The sequence below is a fragment of the Macaca thibetana genome, chromosome 12 (assembly GCF_024542745.1).
Source record: "Macaca thibetana thibetana isolate TM-01 chromosome 12, ASM2454274v1, whole genome shotgun sequence".
Taxonomy (NCBI): Eukaryota; Metazoa; Chordata; class Mammalia; order Primates; family Cercopithecidae; genus Macaca; species Macaca thibetana.
In genome coordinates, this window is record NC_065589.1 from 2641906 (window position 1) to 2660615 (window position 18710).

At 50.0% G+C, this 18710-nt stretch overlaps 1 protein-coding gene across 2 annotated transcripts in view; it reads left to right on the forward strand.

Annotated features, from left to right (window-relative positions):
- The window catches only part of NDUFA10 (NADH:ubiquinone oxidoreductase subunit A10), a 206838-nt gene that overhangs the window by 132447 nt on the left and 55681 nt on the right, over window positions 1-18710 (forward strand). The window contains exon 11 of one of the 2 annotated variants that reach the window (XM_050751546.1): window positions 17622-18073. The exons of the other annotated variant lie outside the window; for it this stretch is intronic. Coding sequence (XP_050607503.1) covers window positions 17622-17690 — 69 coding nt within the window. The 3' untranslated portion in view covers window positions 17691-18073. Of the gene's footprint in view, window positions 1-17621; window positions 18074-18710 lie in introns of those variants that run through there. 2 annotated transcript variants of the gene reach the window in all.

Genomic DNA, 18710 nt, shown 5'->3' on the forward strand with positions numbered 1-18710 from the left:
CTCTCTGTTGGATTGGCCATGTGTGGAGTGGAGGCACAGAACCTATATCCAGGGTGCTGGGAGGGTAGGTGAGAAAGCCAGCTGACCCATGCTGGGTGGTTGACCAGGCCCAGTGACCACGTTGGCCATTGTCATTGAAGCATCTCATTCCTTGATTAAAATCCACTGGTGCTCTTCACATCACAGGGCCAGTTCCAGACAGTAGATTACAGCCATTTGATGTGTCACATTTATGTTCTCCTAGCGTGAAAGCAGCAGTTTGTGTGCCTAACATAATAAATATGCATGGTTGAACATCCTGGATGTGATGGCTCATGAGTCTTTCTGGAACAGATTGATCTTGGAGATGTCTTGACTGGCCTGTAAGGGGCACGCTCGTCCAGCTGTGGAGCACGCAGTGGGTCAGATCTCCACACAGTGGTTCTTGTCCGTGTGAATCCTCTCACCTGCATGAAGTGGTTCTTGTCCCTGTGAATCCTCTCACCTGCATGAAGGGTCTGGCTGCCTTTTCTAGGTGTCTGGGAAGCCTGCTGTTTCCCATCAACTGCACCCTTGAATGGGGACTCCAGAAACAGGAGCAGCATCAGGGACGAGTTAGAGGGCCTAGCATGCCACACTCAGGGACAGTGGCGGGACACTGGCAGGAACAGTGGCAGCTCGTGGCGCTCCGGATCCCAGGTTCCTGTGCCTGCCCACCTGTACCTGCCAATGGATGGGTGACTTTGAACTAAGCGAGAAGATGGCAGTTGGGGGTCCAGTGGCATTCGTTAGTTAGGAAGAAGCTCCAGCTACCCATTCTAGACTTCCTGTCTCTCTCGTCTGTCTTTCCTTATCCCTGAACCTGGCTTCCAGTCTGAGTCTGGGGAGATCTCCTCGGGGGGAAGGTTTCCCAGCTCTTCCTGTGACTGGATGGAGTCAAAGGCACCAAGACCTGAGTGTAGGAAGGGTCCAGCCAACTCATTTTTCTTCTTGGGGTTCTGTAATTTTTGCTTTGTTTGCCCTTGGGTAATTAAGAGGTGCACAGCTGCTGTTTGGGATGCAGTTGTCTAAATCAGTGATGCCCCAGAAGTTGCTAGTGTTCTCGGAGCTGCTCTTACTGAGGGAATCATGTCTTTTTACTGGAACTCCTTCCTAGGGCCACTCTGAGCTCTCACAGCCTCTGCCGCAGCTCATAGTTTCTGGCTCCGCATGGTGGAGTCGCCTTGCCTTCTGCTGTGGCTCCTGCTTGTCACTCTGCAGTGCTCTCAAGGCCATTCAGCCTGTCGGCGGGAGCTCCACCTTCCCTGTGCATTCATCTGGCCCCCATTTCACTGCACTCGGTGCCAGACACTGCACCAGGGCTGGAGACATAGCCCAGTTTCCATACCCTGGAGACTTGGCAGAGGCACGTGCGCAGAGGGTGCGATGGAATCGCAGAGGCTGTGGGGACCCGTGAGAGGATAGGGATGTGCAGTACGCTGCTGTGTCTGTGGTCTGAAGGCTCGCATCTCACAGGACGGGTATGAGTTTGCCAAGTAGAAAAAGAAGAGTCTTGGGGGGCAGTTGAGGGAGGAGGAGGATGGCTGTGAAGGCCGGAGGCTGCAGGGCATGGCCGGCAAGGGCCACGATGTGAGGGGAAAGGAGATAGTGGCCCTGGGACGAGCATGATCTGAAAGGAAAGGAGACAGAGCAGGTGGGAGGGTGACGAGTGGGGGGAGATCGCACAGGGTCTTGGGGTGGACTGTGGAGCTTAGTTTTCATCCTAAGCCACATGGGATTACAGCAGGCATGAGATGAACCTGAGGAGTTCCATATAATCGAATTAGCCTTGCACATTGTTATATAACCAAGTCTTGAATTACAGTATAAAGAACTTCTTATCAGCATTGATGGGATAATTAAGAAAGGTTGTCAGAAGTGTTGGAATTTGAACCAGAATTTAAGATTCATAGATCCTGAGGATTTATGGGCTTTATTTAGAGTAACTTCTTGACTATTAGAAACCCTATCAGATAAATTTTAAGGGATTGGAAAACAGAGATCCAGAGAAGTTAGCTCAAGGTAAGACTACTAAATGGATGACGTGGAGTGATGGTTAAGATGACATTTTTCTGGCTGGTGCCGTGGCTTTGGTTGGAAACAGCAAGAGATACAGAACCGACGGGCTGGGTTCTGGGAGGGTGGTTGGCAATAGGAAGTGTCGACGCTTAAGCCAGGAGGCTCTTAGGATTAATCTGGCAGCCGTGGCCTGCGAGGTGGGGAGAGGCTGGTGGAAGGAAGGATTATGGGCTGGGGAATGGAGTGTCATGGGCTGAATAGGACCTGACAGGAAGGAGAAAGAGCAGAGAGACGGAGGCTGAAGGGGCACCACTTCTGCTGCTGATCACAGTGGTAACAATGCCAGGTCACCCCGAGCACCTACTGTGTGCTGGGCACCATGCTGTTGCCACAAGAAGGCACTATTATTCTTATTCCCATTTGCAAATGAGCAGTTGGACACAGTGGCTTTTTGAGGTCCTGCAGCTTCTGGGAGGGCAGGACTCATATTTGGGCAAGTGTGATCGGGTGGCCGTGCTGCTTCCCAGTCCGCTGCTTCTTGCAGGGCCCCTGGGGTGAGCACCGTGCACAGACTAAGGCATGGGGGTTGTATTAGGCTGTTCTCATGTTGCTATAAAGAAATATCTGAGACTGGATAATTTACTTAAAAGGGTTTTATTGGCTCAGAGTTCTGTGGGCTGTACGGGAAGCATAGCAACTTCTGCTTCTGGGGAGGCCTCAGGAAACTTACAGTCATGGCAGACGGTAAAGGGGAAACAGGTACATCCTAACATGGCAGGAGCAAGAGAATGGGGTGGCAGAGTGTCACATTTTTAAATGACCGGGTCTTTGGTGGCAGAGTGTCACATTTTTAAATGACCGGGTCTTTGGTGGCGGAGTGTCACGTGTTTTAAATGACCGGGTCTTTGGTGGCGGAGTGTCACATTTTTAAATGACCGGGTCTTTGGTGGCGGAGTGTCACGTGTTTTAAATGACCGGGTCTTTGGTGGCGGAGTGTCACATTTTTAAATGACCGGGTCTTTGGTGGCAGAGTGTCACATTTTTAAATGACCGGATCTTTGGTGGCGGAGTGTCACGTGTTTTAAATGACCGGGTCTTTGGTGGCGGAGTGTCACATTTTTAAATGACCGGGTCTTTGGTGGCAGAGTGTCACATTTTTAAATGACCGGGTCTTTGGTGGCGGAGTGTCACATATTTTTAAATGACCAGGTCTTGTGTGAACTCAGAGTAAGAGCTCACTCATCACCAAGGAGATGGCCTAGGCCATTCATGAGGGATCCGCCCCCGCGATCCAGACACTTCCCACCAGGCCCCACCTCTGACACTGGGAATTACATCTCAGCATGAGATTTGGAGGGGACATCCAAACTCTCATTTGATGAACATGCTGGTGACACGGGTACACAGACTAGTAAAGAAAGACCTTTTCACAGTAGAGTGGATCTTAGATTTTCATATGAATAGAAGGGTTTATGATTTTTGGTGGTGTTAGTCCTGTGACCTTGGAGTTTTTGACCAGTCCTGTCGCAGGTCTGGCTAGTGTCCTGGTGGCTCTCAGGCGCCTGTCCACACTCTAGGTGACACCCCGCGCTAGGGCACTGATGCCTCAGGAATCCAAGTTTTCATCTAAAACAGCGTTTTCATGGGGTGCGGTGCTCACGCCTGTAATCCCAGCACTTTGGGAGGCCGAGGCGGGCAGATCACTTGAGGTCAGGAGTTGGAGATCAGCCTGGCCAACGTGGAGAAACCCTGCCTCTACTAAAAAACACAAGAATTCGCCGGGCATGGTGGCGAGCGCCTGTAATCCCACCTACTCGGGAGGCTGAGGCATGAGAATCGCTTGAACCCGGGAGGCAGAGGATGCAGTGAGCCAGAATTGCCAGTGCATTCTAGCCTGGGCAACAGAGTGAGGCTCCATCTCAGAAAAACTAAAATTAAATAAAAGTAAATAAATAAGTAAAGCAGCACTTTCAGAGGGGCATGTGTACCTGGGGTCTGAGCAATATTTATGAACACCTTTTTTTATTGGCGACCCTCATTGTGTGCTTGGAATTGATCCTGTGTAAGTTCATGAAAATACTGAATGTGTGCAGGACAGGCTGCTAATTCTTTAAAGTCACGTTTTAAACATTGTATCAGGTCACTTTTTATTTCTGTGCAGCCCTGCCTTGGATCAGACAAACTGTGATTTGGTTTCTACTTTACCAATTCGGTGTCTTTTCAATGGAAGGAGGCCAGATGCCGTTAAGATACTGCACTTCCTCCTCGAAGCTGATCGTGTCCAAGATAGTTGCTAGGACAACAGAATCTTCTGTTTTCTCTCCTGCTATTTTTATTTCTTTTACTATCTCAAGTTGTTTTCATTTTCAGTATTGAGTTCTCCCTTACCATTTTTTAAAATAGAGATGTTTTTAATAACTTTAATGTTAATACTGTATGTTCTTGCCTTTATGAAATTCACCTTACAGAAAAGCACTAGGATCAGTTTACCTAAACATGCTGGAGACGGAAGGCAGGACGTGATTGCTTTAGATTCCTCATGACATTCAGACCTTACTTGGAACTCAGTTTGGTATCTAGTTGTGTTAAAATACAAATTTTCGGTTTAGAAGTTACTTAATTGGGTTTGAAAGTAAATGCATAATGCCTTCAGTGTTCTCTCCACTTTGTGCCCTGCCACATGCACTGTGAAAATTAATCATTGAAACTCAGCATTAATCTGTATGCCCCAGTTATTTACATCTCTGTATATAGAAAATTATCAGCATGTGTCACTCGAAGAAGATGACTGGCCTGAAGGGTGCTCTTTACCAGGTACATTGGTTTGTATGTGATTGCTGCTGGTATGTGGTATCTGCCTGTCTACTGATGGAAAGTTAGATAAGATAATGTCTTCCCTGCAATCTGGAAAACCAAGTGCCCTGACTTTACTGTATGTTGACATATTATTTTATTTATTTTAGAATTTTTAGAAAGCATACCATTTTCAGGTTTAAAACAAGCGCTTAGGTTAGGAACTTTTCTGTTATTCACAGCTAATAAGAGTTAAGGAGGATTAAGACATTTGAACTGTTGTTAATACTCATTGCAACAAATTTGACAGCTAAATAATGATATATTTGTAGGAAGCTATAGTTTTATGTGCCAAAAAATAGAACACACATTTTCAAAACAAAAATATGGTTTTTGAAAGTTGACTGATAAAAGATTTTTTGAAAATTGATGCCAATTTTGTTATACTGGATTTGTGTTCTACAGTAACGGAAATTAAGGGAAATTGTGTATCAGAGAAATGTCTTTAATATCTATAATCCTCTTCTTTAAAATTAATGAAAAACTCTAAGCAGAATCCATTAGCATTTATATGTTATAATGGAAAATAGGAGTTGGAAACTGGAATTTCCAAATCACCCCGAACTGTGCAGTAGTTCGGAGCTCCTTAGTGCATCTAGAGAGAGGGGAGCCAGTCATGCCTGGCATAACCCATTTCTTGCCCCAGCGGAGTGAAGCCGACCCAGTAGACAGGCCGCCCTCACTCAATCCTTTTTTTTGTTTAATTTATATTTACAGTAGTACAATAAAGGATTTGTTGCTGGAATATACATATATTTATTTATAAGTATGTTTAATATTTATCAATATATTTACAAATATATGTATACATGTACACACACACACAAACACACACACACACACACACACACACACGTCCTTCATGAAAACTCTTTCAACTGGGAAACTGAGCATCCTTGAATGTCCCTGAGGTGACTACTAGGATATAAACATCCCCCAAGGGAAGTTCTTTGAGTTACTTACGAAAGGAGCTACAGAAAGATTGGAGTCACCTTTGTCGGGGTGGAGTGGATTGTGGATCATAACCTAACAGACACCCAAGAAATCTCATAGCTGAGACCTTGAGCAACATACGTTTACTATGTGCTGATTGACAGATAAATGGAAAATTGGAGGGAATGAGGGGATTTCAGTAAAACCTCATATAAGTAGTATATGATTGAGGAAAGAGTTTATTATGTTATTTTTAAGAGTTAGCACACTAAAAGTCACAGTTTAATTCAACGAATATTTACATGGTATAGTGGGAAAAAGATCCTGGACTTGATCATTAAAAGGCCTGGGCTTCTCTTTCAGCCTGCCACCAGCTAGCCACGTGTCCTTGGGCAAGTCAAGTCTCTGAACACCCGTGTCTCTTTTAAAATAGAGACTGTGCCTCACGCTGTCAGGGTCCCATGGAATAACACTAGTGAAAGGGTTTCTACTTAGAGGCTGCCCGCTAGTATCAGTGAGCATATCAGTGATTGCATTGGACATAACTTTTTGATGAGTACTAAAGGAAAAGTCGAAGGATGAAGGGAGCTCTGAGAAGGAAAGGGCATTATTTCATGGCATGATTCGAGGAGGCAGAGGTGGCTCAAGATAGCACTTCACAAGAAGAGTGAGTGGCATAGGCGTTCAGTAGAGAAAAGCCACGGCCTTGGCCAGGAACAGCAAGTCAGCTGCCGCGCTCGAGGAAGGGCTTCTTGGAGGCCTTTGTGATGTACCTGGGCGGGGAGATGCTTGTTCAGGAGTTTTCTTTGGCTTTCTCCTGAATGACATTTCCTGAGATAGATCTATCAAGTTAATCACACTCACTCACCAAATAAGTTCTGTTCTACTTCCTTTTTACAAAGTCCCTTTTGAGAATGTTTTTATGTGGTACTTCTTTCATTACCATGGTTCTTCGATAAGTAACTGCATAGAGCAGCAGGTAGGGCTGTTAAGTGTTAGAGGCTGTCTTTGCAAAAACTGAAATAATGACGCAGAGAAGTTTGTCCATACAAATGAATGATTCAGTGACTTCTGTTGTCATTACCAAACCTTGGATAGGAACTTTCTTAGAGGGAGGGGAGGTGCCCTCTCTGGCTGAATTACCTATTCCTTCTTACCTTACATTTCAACTATGTATAATCGCAGATGAGATGTACATTTACATCTTTTTTTTTTTTTTTTTTTTTTTTTTTTTTTTTTTTTTTTTTTTGAGGCGGAGTCTCGCTCTGTCGCCCAGGCTGGAGTGCAGTGGCCGGATCTCAGCTCACTGCAAGCTCCGCCTCCCGGGTTTACGCCATTCTCCTGCCTCAGCCTCCCGAGTAGCTGGGACTACAGGCGCCCGCCACTATTTACATCTTTTCCTGGGCTCTTTTTAGACTGGTTATGTACTGTAGTTCCATCTTATTTCCTTTGTGGACTTATGAGCTATCCCTCTTTATTTCATTTCTGATGATTGCCTTAGGGTTTCACCATGGGCATCTCTAACTTGTCACAGTCACCCCACACATTGTCAGCATTTAACTGCCTCACACAGAATGCAGGTATCTGGCCCGAGGCCACAGCTGTTCCTGCCCTCTGTGTTCTTTGTGCTGTTTTTCTCGTACACTTTGCCGGAAACCACACAATGGACTGTTGTGATTTTGGCTTTAAACGGTAACTTTTAAAGAGATTGAAACAGAATTTTTTAGTCTTTTATCCTTCCCTCCACCATTTCTGATGTGCTTTATTCCTTGTGTGGATCTGAGTTTCCACCCAGCGTCATCTTTCTCCTGTGTGAATAACTTCCTTTAGCAGTTGTTACAGAACAGATCTGGGAGCAGTCAATTCTCTTAGCTGTTGCTTTTCTGAAATACGTAGTTCAGCTTCATTTTGCTGGGTATTTTCATTTGATGTACAATTCTAGGTTGACAGTTTTCCCCCCTCCAACACATAAAAGATACTCCGTTGCCTCTTGGCTTGCACAGTTCCTGGTGAGAAGTCTGCAGTTCTTCCTCACTTTGGTTCTTGTGCCTCACGAACCTTTTTCCCTTCGGTTGTTTGCAAGATTCTCTCGTGATCTTTTTCTCATTAGTTTTTCATAATTTAATTATGGCGTGCCTCTGCGTGGTTTTCTTGGTGTTTATCCTGCCTGGGGTTCATTGAGTGTCTTGGGTGGCAGGATTATCATTTTCAGAACACATGGAAAATGTTTGGTTATTATTCAGATTTTTTTCTGTCCTCCCCCTTTTGGGGACTCTTATGTATCCATGCATTAGGTGACTTGCTGTTTTCCACAGGTCCCTGTGACTCTGCCCATTTGTTTTTGGCCTTTTTCTTTCTGTCCCTAATTTTGGATAGTTGCTGCTGCACTGCCTTCAAGCTCACTTCTGTTTTCTTCTGTGAGTGTATGCTATGCTGTTAACTGCATTGTGTTGGTTTAGGTCTTCCAAGAATCAGAAGCCAAGGGATTAGAAGTTGAAGAGGCCCATTGGAAGAAAACACCTTTGAAGGATCAGGGAGAGGAAGCCTGAGATGGCAGGAGAGCCTTTGCTCTTCCTTGCCAGACTGTGACAGGAGACAGGAAGAAAGAATCCAGGAAAGATTTGGCCAGACGGACGAGTGTCCTAGAGCCAAAGATGCCTGTCAGGGAGTCCCATGTCCACAGGAACAGCTGGCACCAGAAGCTCCTCTGTGCTCCATCACCGACCGGGCATGTTCTGTAACGTGCATGGCCGTGGCATGAGCAGGCAGCGGGTTCTGAGGGTCGGCAGATGCAGGGTCAGGAGCAGCAGGAGCGTTGCAGAGGAGCACACTGTCCTCCCTGCGGCAGGAGCTCTGCAGAGCACATTTTCATGGCCACCACACTTACCCAGTAGAATTGTGTTTCAGGAATCCTGTTTTTTAGCTCTAGAAATTCTGTTTGGTGCTTTTTATGTTTTCCAATTCTCTCCTTATTATGTTTTTCATTTAATTCTTAGAGCGTACTGAACATTTTTATAACAGCTGTTGTAATGTCTTTGTTTCCCAATTCATCGTCTTTGTCGGTTCTGAGTTGGCTTGATATTTTCCCCTTGTTATGGGTTACATTTTCCTGTTTCATATGCAGAGAGATGTCTCATTGCTTGCCATACGTTGCATATTTTGTGTTTTTGAGTGCTAGATCTTGTTCTGTTCCTTTGAACTGTGTTAGAACTTTTTTCTGACAGCAGTTAAGGTACTTGCAAGTCAGTGTAAACCTTTTGAGGCTTGATGTATCAGCTTTCTGGTGAGCCTGCAATGGGCTTTCTTCAGGAAGGGCTTAGCCCGGGGCTAAGGCATGGCCGTGGGGTCCCTGTTGAATGGTGCATGTGTGCAGCGAGAGGCCCCTCTGCTCTGGCCAGTGGGAGCTTGCCGACTCAGCCCTAAGTGAGCTCTGGGAGTCATCTGCTTGCAACTCCCCAGAAACTGTTCTTTCCCTGAAGTCGACTTTGTCCAGCTTCATGGAGTTTTACCCGCTGCACACACTAATTGGTACTCAGCCAAAGACCAAGTGGGTCCTCTGTGCAGATTTCTGGAGCTCTTTTTCTGCCTAGGCCTCACCCCTTTAGTGGTGTACTCCCTAAAATCTAGTAATTGTGTCCTGCCCAGAGTCAGATGCAACCATCCAACTCAGTTTCTCCAGCTTCTAAATGCATCTGGCTGGGAGGCAAGTTCAGACCCTGTTACTGCCTCATGGAAGGAAACTGTTGACTGTTACTTGGCCTGATGCCTCTCACACAGGCCCTAACGGTGTAACTGATTGCCCAGGAGCTGCATAGTTCACGTCGACTGAAGTCTGGGGTATATTTCGGGAGGAGGCATTTTTTCATGTTGGGGCTTCTTTAAGACCATAGGGCTCAAGTCTGCGCTTGCTACTCCGCGGAGGCCGTGCTTTGTGCATTGTGTGCCTTTGCTGCCTCCTCCCTGCTCCTGAATGGCCACCTCTTCCCTACTGATCCGCACGCTGTCCGCGCCTGAAACCTCTGTCCGCGCCTGAAGCCTCTGTCCGTCCCTGAAGTGTCCGCCCCTGAAACCTCCGTCCGCCCCTGAAGCCTCTGTCCGCCCCTGAAGCCTCCGTCCGCCCCTGAAGCCTCCGTCCGTCCCTGAAACCTCTGTCCGTCCCTGAAGTGTCCGCCCCTGAAACCTCCGTCCGCCCCTGAAACCTCCGTCCGTCCCCGAAACCTCTGTCCGCCCCTGAAACCTCCGTCCGCCCCTGAAACCTCCGTCCGCCCCTGAAACCTCCGTCCGTCCCTGAAACCTCCGTCCGTCCCTGAAACCTCCGTCCGTCCCTGAAACCTCCGTCCGTCCCTGAAACCTCCGTCCGCCCCTGAAGCCTCCGTCCGCCCCTGAAGCCTCCGTCCGTCCCTGAAGCCTCCGTCCGTCCCTGAAGCCTCCGTCCGTCCCTGAAGCCTCCGTCCGCCCCTGAAGCCTCCGTCCGTCCCTGAAGCCTCCGTCCGTCCCTGAAACCTCCGTCCGCCCCTGAAACCTCCGTCCGCCCCTGAAACCTCCGTCCGTCCCTGAAACCTCCGTCCGTCCCTGAAACCTCCGTCCGTCCCTGAAACCTCTGTCCGTCCCTGAAACCTCTGTCCATCCCCTGAAACCTCTGTCCGTCCCTGAAACCTCTGTCTGTTCCTGAAACCTCTGTCCGTGCGGGTCGGGTGGGATTTCTCCACCCTTTTCACCCTCCATCACCTTCCGTCTTCTACTTTGGGTTTCCCCCACATTCCAACTTGTTTCTAGGTTTTATGGAGCCAGAGAAGAGAGGGTTGCCTTCGTTCATCTCTCTCAAAGCAGTTAGGACCCAGTGTTCATGAGTACAAGGAGTTTCCTGCGTTAGAATGAGTGTGTGTGTGTGTGTGTGTGTGTGTGTGTGTGTGTGTGTGTGTGTCTATATATATTTCCTTGACTGATTTCTATGCGAACAGCTGGCATTTGAAGCACTAATGTAGGACATGTCTAAATTGTGCACCCAAGAGAAGCACCTGGGAGAAGCCTCAGTGTGCGGCCTTAGCCTTCAGTATGCGGCCTCGGCCTCTATGGCACAGATCCCAGGTTGGCTGTAGCATTTAGAAGTGGGCACCTTTCTAACATCAGAACTCAATCTAGTCCTCACGTTGAATCACACAAACTCAGTAGAGTCACTTTGAATAAAAGAACAGCATGTTTCATCTTCCTCTGTAACCCCACCTGAAGCTGGGGAATCACCCTGTTCCCTGCTGTTGCCCAGCACAGGACCTGGCACCTGTGGGTACTTACGAAGTAATTGTGGACTAAGTGAACTTAAACCATGTCGTGGACTCAGCTTTACTGTCTTGTTACCTTCCTGTCTTTCTTAGGCCAGTGATGAGCAAAGGTTTCCATTAAAGAGCCAGAGAGTAAAGATTCCTAGCTCTGTGGGCCACATAGCCTCTCACAGCCACTCAGCTCTGCGCTGTGCAAAAGCACCACCAGCCAGTGTGTAAATGCATGGACCAGGCTGTGCCAGTGAGGCCTCATTTACAGAAGCAGTCAGTGGCCAGATTTGATCTGTGGGCTATAGTTTGCTGACCCGTGCATGAGGCACTAAAAGGCCAAGAGCCTGGTATAAATTCCTAACGAGAAACCCAGGCTCTGAATCAGCCCTGAAATGTAAGCAGCAGCATAATGATCTGAAGCAGCGTCTTGGCATTATTAAATTAAACCCATTCTGGTGGCTGCGTCAGCATCTATGGCTCTGTTTATTGTTTTTCCTTAAGCAAGCAGTTCCATTTCTAGAAATTTATCTTAAGCACATAAATCTAGAGGGGGCACATCAGTGTTATTTATGATGGGAAAACTGGGAACGGACACGACCATAGGCTGGAAGAGGCACAGCCTGACGTACATTGTGGGCCAGTGGTTAGGAGCAGACTCAGGAGCCAGCAGGACATGGCTCCAATTCTAGCTCTGTGAACAGACTGGCCATGTGCCACCCTTAGCAAGTTACTTAATCTCTCTCTCCTTAGGGGAAAAACAAAAAAGAAAAAGGAAATCCTTGCACATGCTGTAAAATTCGAAAGATACATCAGAGTGTACAGATGAGAGTCATGCTCCTCCTTTGTTCCCTAGCCGCCCAGGGCGCCTCCCTCAGGCAGCCCTGTTCAGGTTTCTTTGTGTGTAGCCTTCGGGTTGGTGGGGGAGAGGGTAGCAGTACCCACCTGGGTGTGTGTGCCATTCACCCCGTTAACTGTGAGGGTCAGGAAAATCATCATGTTGGTTTACATTAAGCGTGGACTTCTGACACACAGAGTTGCACACAGATATTTGGGGGAAATCGGGAGTGGGTTTGATGAGAGTGTCTGATACTCTCTTTTCCTGTCTTTCCTGTATGTGAATCAGGATGCGTGGGTAGGAAGAAGTCCAGTCTTGCGGGGTTTTCCGGGAGAAGAAAGCCCAGATCCACATCCCCAAACAGGCTGGGCTGCAGTGCGTACACACCCCTCATAGGTCGTTCTGTATTTGCTGATACAAACGTGCACACCCTCTGCAGCCTGGGATGGAAGCCCACCCTGCTCGTCCTCCGTGTCTGGGCTCCGTCAGGGGGCGGCTCCATCAGGGGGCGGAGGGAGCTGCCATTTCCAGCCCAGCCCCCCGTGACCAGCAGCTCTCAGGGAAAGGAACTCTTTTTCTACACTGAGTCAGCCCAGGTTGCCGAGGTGACTGGGCAGGGAGCCTCCCAGTGTGCTGTCTGAAATCCCTTCCCGGCTCCAAGCCTCGCCCTGGAACACTCTGGGTGGGCCACCAGGGACTGACGCATGCCAGGGTCACGGGTGGAGGGCAGCTTAGCTGCTGGGCTCTGGAATAGGACTTGGAATGTTTGGCTTTGTAATTTATTGAGGGTTTTTTCCCTTTCTTTAGTAAACTTTACTTTTGATTTCTAATGTAAAATGGAATGCAGGGAAAGAGCCTCCTGAAAGTGTTAAACTTGCCAGATCACCGTGAATCTAATGAGTCCAAAAGGCCTTGAATTCAGAGATCCAGCGAGGGAAACTGTTCACATTGTGCAGTAGAAGGGATTGCAGAGGATGAGCATTGGAGGGGTTGGTTCCTTTTTCTGTTAGGCGCTCTTTCTTCTTTTGCTCCTTAAGGATTCTTGGTTTGCTCACCCGGTATGCACTCAGCAGAAGCCCCAACTTCTGACAGGAGGAAAATGATTTTCTTTTCATTTTAAAGTAGGTGTACGGCCCGCACCTGAGATAGTTCACCACATGCCCTTTCCATCTCGGCCTTCGGACGCACAGCCACACACGTGTGTCACGCACCCAGGCACCGTGAACGAGCAGATCCGGGAAAGCGTGGCCCAGGAGGAAGGTCTGGCGAGGCCTGGTGCAGGTCCCGGAGTGGGGCTGCCCCGTGAGGGAACGGGCTGTGCTGCTTTCCTCCCCGAGGCATTACCGTGCGCTTTTCCTCGAGTGATGAATGAGTGCTGGGTTTGGGGGTTGAGGCTTATTTTAACTTACCAGATACGGACGTGAAGTAGTAATGTAAACGGGATGGTTTTGCATTTTCCTGGTGTGAGATGCTCCAGATGAACTTCTCCCCACTGCATGGGTCTCTGTTGGCCTAAAACACTGAAAAGAGACCCCCAGGATCTGAGAACCCTCCTGGGTATCAAAGGCCAGAGAAGTCCAGAGACAAATTTTCCAAGACAATTAATGGCCACTGGCTGGACTTAGCAGGTTTGGTATTCTGCAAGTTTCTATTATCTGCTCTGATTTAAAATTCTATTTGCAAAGATGAAAACGGAGCCAGACTATCCCAAACCCAGCCCTTCCTCTGTCAGTACTGCTGTGAAGAAACCTGCATGGCTGGTCCTGTGTTTGGGTAGAACATTAAATGACAACTTTAATTGAAAAACCCTGGGGAAGCTGACCTAGGGCGTCTTAAGAGAGGGGCCCACTGGCCGTCGTGTGGGTTTGCAGCAGGTTGGTTAAACGGGAAAACCTTTCAGGTAATCTTTTGTTCAGATGTCAACTTTCTGTTCTTTGGACATAATTCTGCAGTTGGGCCTTTAGGGAAAAAGAAACGAATTTCTGGCAGGACCACCTCTTGGATGTGGAACCAACTACAAACACTGTTACTGTTTCCTGGCTGCCGCAGTCGTGTTTGAGTGCGGTTCTACTGGAGGCGTCCTGGCCTCCAGTGTGCCTGGAGGGCCTTGCTGCTTTCGCAGCTCTCTGGCCTGCCCCTTCCTTGCGTTGTGTCTTGGGGGTACCCACCCTCTCCTGCATCCTCGGCCTGTTCCCCTGCACAGCTTTCTTCTTCCTGTTGTACAGACGTGCCCCGGTGTCTCCCATCATAAAACAGACACCCCGCAGGAGTCACCTGTTGCTGCTGCTGCCGGCTGCTACTCTCTAGTGGCTTAAAACAGTACTCGTGCATCCTCCTAAAGTTCTGGAGGCAGAGGTTCTAAAATCAGGGTGCGGGCGGGGCTGCCTCCTTCTGGGGGCTTAAGGGGAGATCCATGTCCTTTCCCTTTCCAGTTTCTAGAGGCCACCCATGTTCCTCAGCCCCTGGCCCCACATCTCTGTGGCCGTTGCTTCCATTGCACATCTCCTTCTCTGATTTCTGAGGACCCTAGTGATGGTCTGGGGCCCCCCAGATGATCTCCCAGTCCCCTAGTGATGGTCTGGGGCCCCCCAGATGATCTCCCAGTCCCCTAGTGATGGTCTGGGGCCCCCCAGATGATCTCCCAGTCCCCTAGTGATGGTCTGGGGCCCCTCAGATGATCTCCCAGTCCCCTGCTGCAGAGGCCCTTTTGCCAGGTGAGATCATGTGTTCACAGGCTCTGGGGGCTGGGCATCTTGAGATGGAGATCTCCACCTCTCTTTGATGCAGAGACCCCGCCAGCCCCCTGCACATGCATGGGCATGCAGGTGCAGACACATGTGCCATTACCTGGCGTGTGAAAGGCAGCCCGGGCGTTGCGTCCCCTTCCTCAGCTGCTGACTGCTTCCCCACTAGTGTGGTCTCCTTCCACCCCGCTCCTCGTGTCCTTGTGCAGAGCTCGTGGCCATCTGGTGACCATGACACGAGGCAGCGTGTGTCACGTGTGGTCACGCCCAGCTCCTCCTGTGGCCTGCGTGCCTCACTCCTCAGTCCCTCTGCAGCCTCAGGCCTCAGCCGTGCGGTGCTGCTCTTCAGCCTCTGCTCTTCGCCCTCACCCTGGGTGGCCGGCTCATGTGGCACTGGCTCCCTCAGTAATGGGAGGTGGCTGCACAGCCCTGTCTTCTAAGCCACAGACGCAGTTTTCCAACTGCCCACGGGTCATCTCTGTGGGGCAGCCTGCTGTGGAGCCCCCACACCCTGCACCCATTCTGTAAGCAGACCCGACACTCACCTTCCCTGGGGTTGACCAGCTCTTTCTCTCTGTCACCCAGGCCTTCCTGACCCCGTCAGGCCCTTTGAGGCCAGCCCCAGGTGCCCATCACTGCTCCCCAGTCCAGGAACAGCACCTGCAGCCCATCTGACACAGGTCACACCTTATGCCAAAGGTCTCGTCAGACCGTGACGCCAGAAAGTCACGGCCCTCTCCTGCAGTCTTCCTGCCGCCTGTAGACACCTGTAGTTTGAGCAGCAGTGTTGGGGGATCCCCCTGACCCTGGAGGGTCCCTCACTCTCCAGACACCTCCCTGGACTCTGCCAGACCAGCTGCCTGCGCTCCCTGCTGGGATCCCACAATAGCAAACCCTCTGGGCTGTCTTGGCGTCACTGGCTGAATGACCTGTGCTTTCATCTCAGTCTCTTTTCAGATTTCACACTCCTGAAGGAGCTGGGCTTTTCTTTTTTCTTCTGTGTCCCAGAATTCTCCTGGTACCCAGACAAAACCGTCTGTATCCACACTGTATCCTGGGCCAGAGGGCTGGAGTCTGGCTGTGCCACCCACCCCTGCCTGCCTTTAGATGAGCATTGATGTAGTTCGGATGTCTGTCCCCTCCAGATCTCACGTAGAAATGTGATCCCCCGTTGGAGGTGGGGTCTGGTGGGAGGTGTTTGGGTCATGGGAGTAGATCCCCCATGAATGGCTTGGTGCCCTCCTTGAGGTAATGAGTATGTTCTCACAGAGTTCACATGAGACCTGCTCATTTTAAAGTATGTGGCAGCTTCCAGCCCCCCACCCCTCACGCTCTTGCTCTTGTTCCTGCGTCCGCCATGTGGCATGCCTGCTCCCACTTTGCCTTCCGCTATGATTGGAAGCTTCCTGAGGCCTTCCCAGAAGCAGATGCTGGCACCACGCTTCCCACACAGCCTGCAGAACTGTGAGCCAATTAGACCTCTTTTCTCTCTGCGTTACTCAGCCCCAGGTATGTCTTTATAGCAGCGCAAGAACGGACTAACACAGCACCAGCCTCTCCACTTCAGGGCCCACTTCACAGCTGCACACCGAGGAGAGGAGAGGCTTTCTGGGGAGGAAGGAGGGTGGCTCCCGGGCCTTGAAGATCCTCAGAGCTCTGCCTGTCCTGTGTCTGAGATGGCTGGTCTTGGGGCGACCTCTCTGCTGCTCCGTAGGATACGTTGTGTGTTCGTCTGTCACTGTGTGGCCACCGTGGCAGAGGCCGAGCAGGCACATTTCAGTGGCGTGGTCCAGGCAGCCTTGGCTGTGCGGCTGGCTGCGAATGCTGCTGCTGGTTAGGATAGAGGAAAAGCTGATTCTTTTAAAAATGGTTTTAGTACCCGCTCTTAAGGGCAGAATTTGGAAGGGGTGTGTGTGTGTGTGTGTGTGTGTGTACACAAATTGGCTGTGTGCTCATGCTGGTTGGAAAATAGGAAAAAACTCATCGTTTTCCCACCTGCCATCGCTGGGCGACACACCGTTTTGGGCGCTTTCCTCCGGGCTCCACAGTGAGGTGGTCCTGCGGAGCAGCACTCCTCCTTCCGCCTCAGCCAGCCCTGTGCTGGCCACCTCCCCTCGTGAACAGGCGTCTTTGTGCTGGCGGGGGCTCTTGTTGCCCCCTAGATCTCCCTGTGCCCTGTGAGGTTGGCCTCTGTGGATCGCCACCTGGGTCCCTGACCTCTCCCAGATGGTGGGAGAAGTGGGAGCTGTAACATCCCTCCTGCAGCTCCGTCACTGCCCAGCTCAGTCCCTGCTGGCCTCTCCGGCAGCATCTGCTCCTCCTGGGCTCTGTGGTCCCTTCCTCCTGTTGCTCCTGGAGCTGTTCAGTGGCTCCCACTAGGGTCAGTCCTGCAGTGCTTCCCCCTCCTTTGCTGGTTTTCCTCAACCCTGCCCACGTCTACTTAAAAGGCCTGGATGAAACTTACTTTCCCACTCCGCCAAGGGCCCCTTCCAGCCAGCGGCCCAGCCCTGCAGGGACCCCAAGGGCCCCTGCAGACTCTCTTCAGAGGGGATTTCACCCGGGCGGTTTTCAGAGATAACTTGGTGTTTCCGTTGGTGAACTGTGGTTTCTGGGCCCGAGCCCCATCCCTGTGTCTGCGTGGCTGTCCCTGTCCCCCTCCCGTGGTGCTTGTTGCCCTCCTGACATTAATGAGGACACTCAGGTGGTTCCTTTCCATTTGTGGCTCCCAGCCCCGGAACGGAAGCTCCTGGCAGGCAGGGCTGGGTTGTGGTTTGTGTACCTGTGGCATCCTTGCACTCACAGGATAGACCTGCCACGGATAGGTGCTCACCAGCATTGTTGAATGAACTCATGAATTACAGGCATCTGCTGGGTAAACATTGAACTAGGAGCTGGGAAAACATTCTTTCACTTTAAACAGAGTGCACCAATGCCTGTTTCCCCCCACAGCTGCCAGGCCGCAAGTACAGCCCTGGGTACAACACCGAGGTGGGAGACAAGTGGATCTGGCTGAAGTGAACGGGCCACCTTCTGCTCCAGCTGCGTCACAGCGACAGCGACGGCCAAGCTGCACCAGCCGCACTCTCCTGGACGCCATATGGCTTTAAGATCGGGGGAGGGTAAATAATGCGAAAATTGCACAGTGGAAGAAGTGGTCTCACAAAAAGCCATCCATCCTGTAGTGTAGGTAATGGAGTCGGGGGAGCAGCGTCCATTCTGGATGTTTGGAACCCTCTGGCTTTGTTTTGGAATGGCCCACCACTCTCACTGGAAAACAGTGGTCTGCTGTGAACGGCCGGCTCTCGGCGGCCCCTGTGGTTTCAGTACTGCCCCTCTGTGCCATTCAGGTTGTGTACGTTGTTTTTCTTCCGACTTCCAGAAATAAAAGCGTTTCCGTGGGACTTTCCCCATCGTGCGTCTGTGTGCGTGCGGTCGTGTCGAAGCTGCACACGTGCACACACGCTGCTCTGTGCCCTGTTTGGTGTGGTGTGGTTTAATTGAGATTTTCTAAAGGCCTACTGTATTTATTTTAGTAATGTGCTACATTAGAGTGGAAAAGAAAAAGAAAGTGGGCCGGATGTGGTGACTCAAGCCTGTAATCCCAGCACTTCGGGAGGCCGAGGCAGGCGGTTCACAAGGTCAGTAGATCGAGACCATCCTGGCTAACACAGTGAAACCCCGTCTCTACTAAAAATACAAAAAAATTAGCCGGGCGTGGTGGTGGGCACCTGTAGTCCCAGCTACTTGGGGGGCTGAGGCAGGAGAATGGCATGAACTTGGGAGGCGGAGCTTGCAGTGAGCGGAGATCGTGCCACTGCACTCCAGCCTGGGCCACAGAGGCAGACTCCGTCTCAAAAGAAAGAAAGAAAGAGAGAGAGAAAAAAAAAAAAAAAGAAAAGAAATAATAAGAAAGTGAAGAAGAAATAGCAAAAGGAGAAAATTACCATAGATTTACAGAATAATATGTTTTAAGAGAGACATTGAAAAGGTTCACGTGGTGGCTGTCCTCAGCGTCTCAAACTCCTTCCTCTGAAGGAG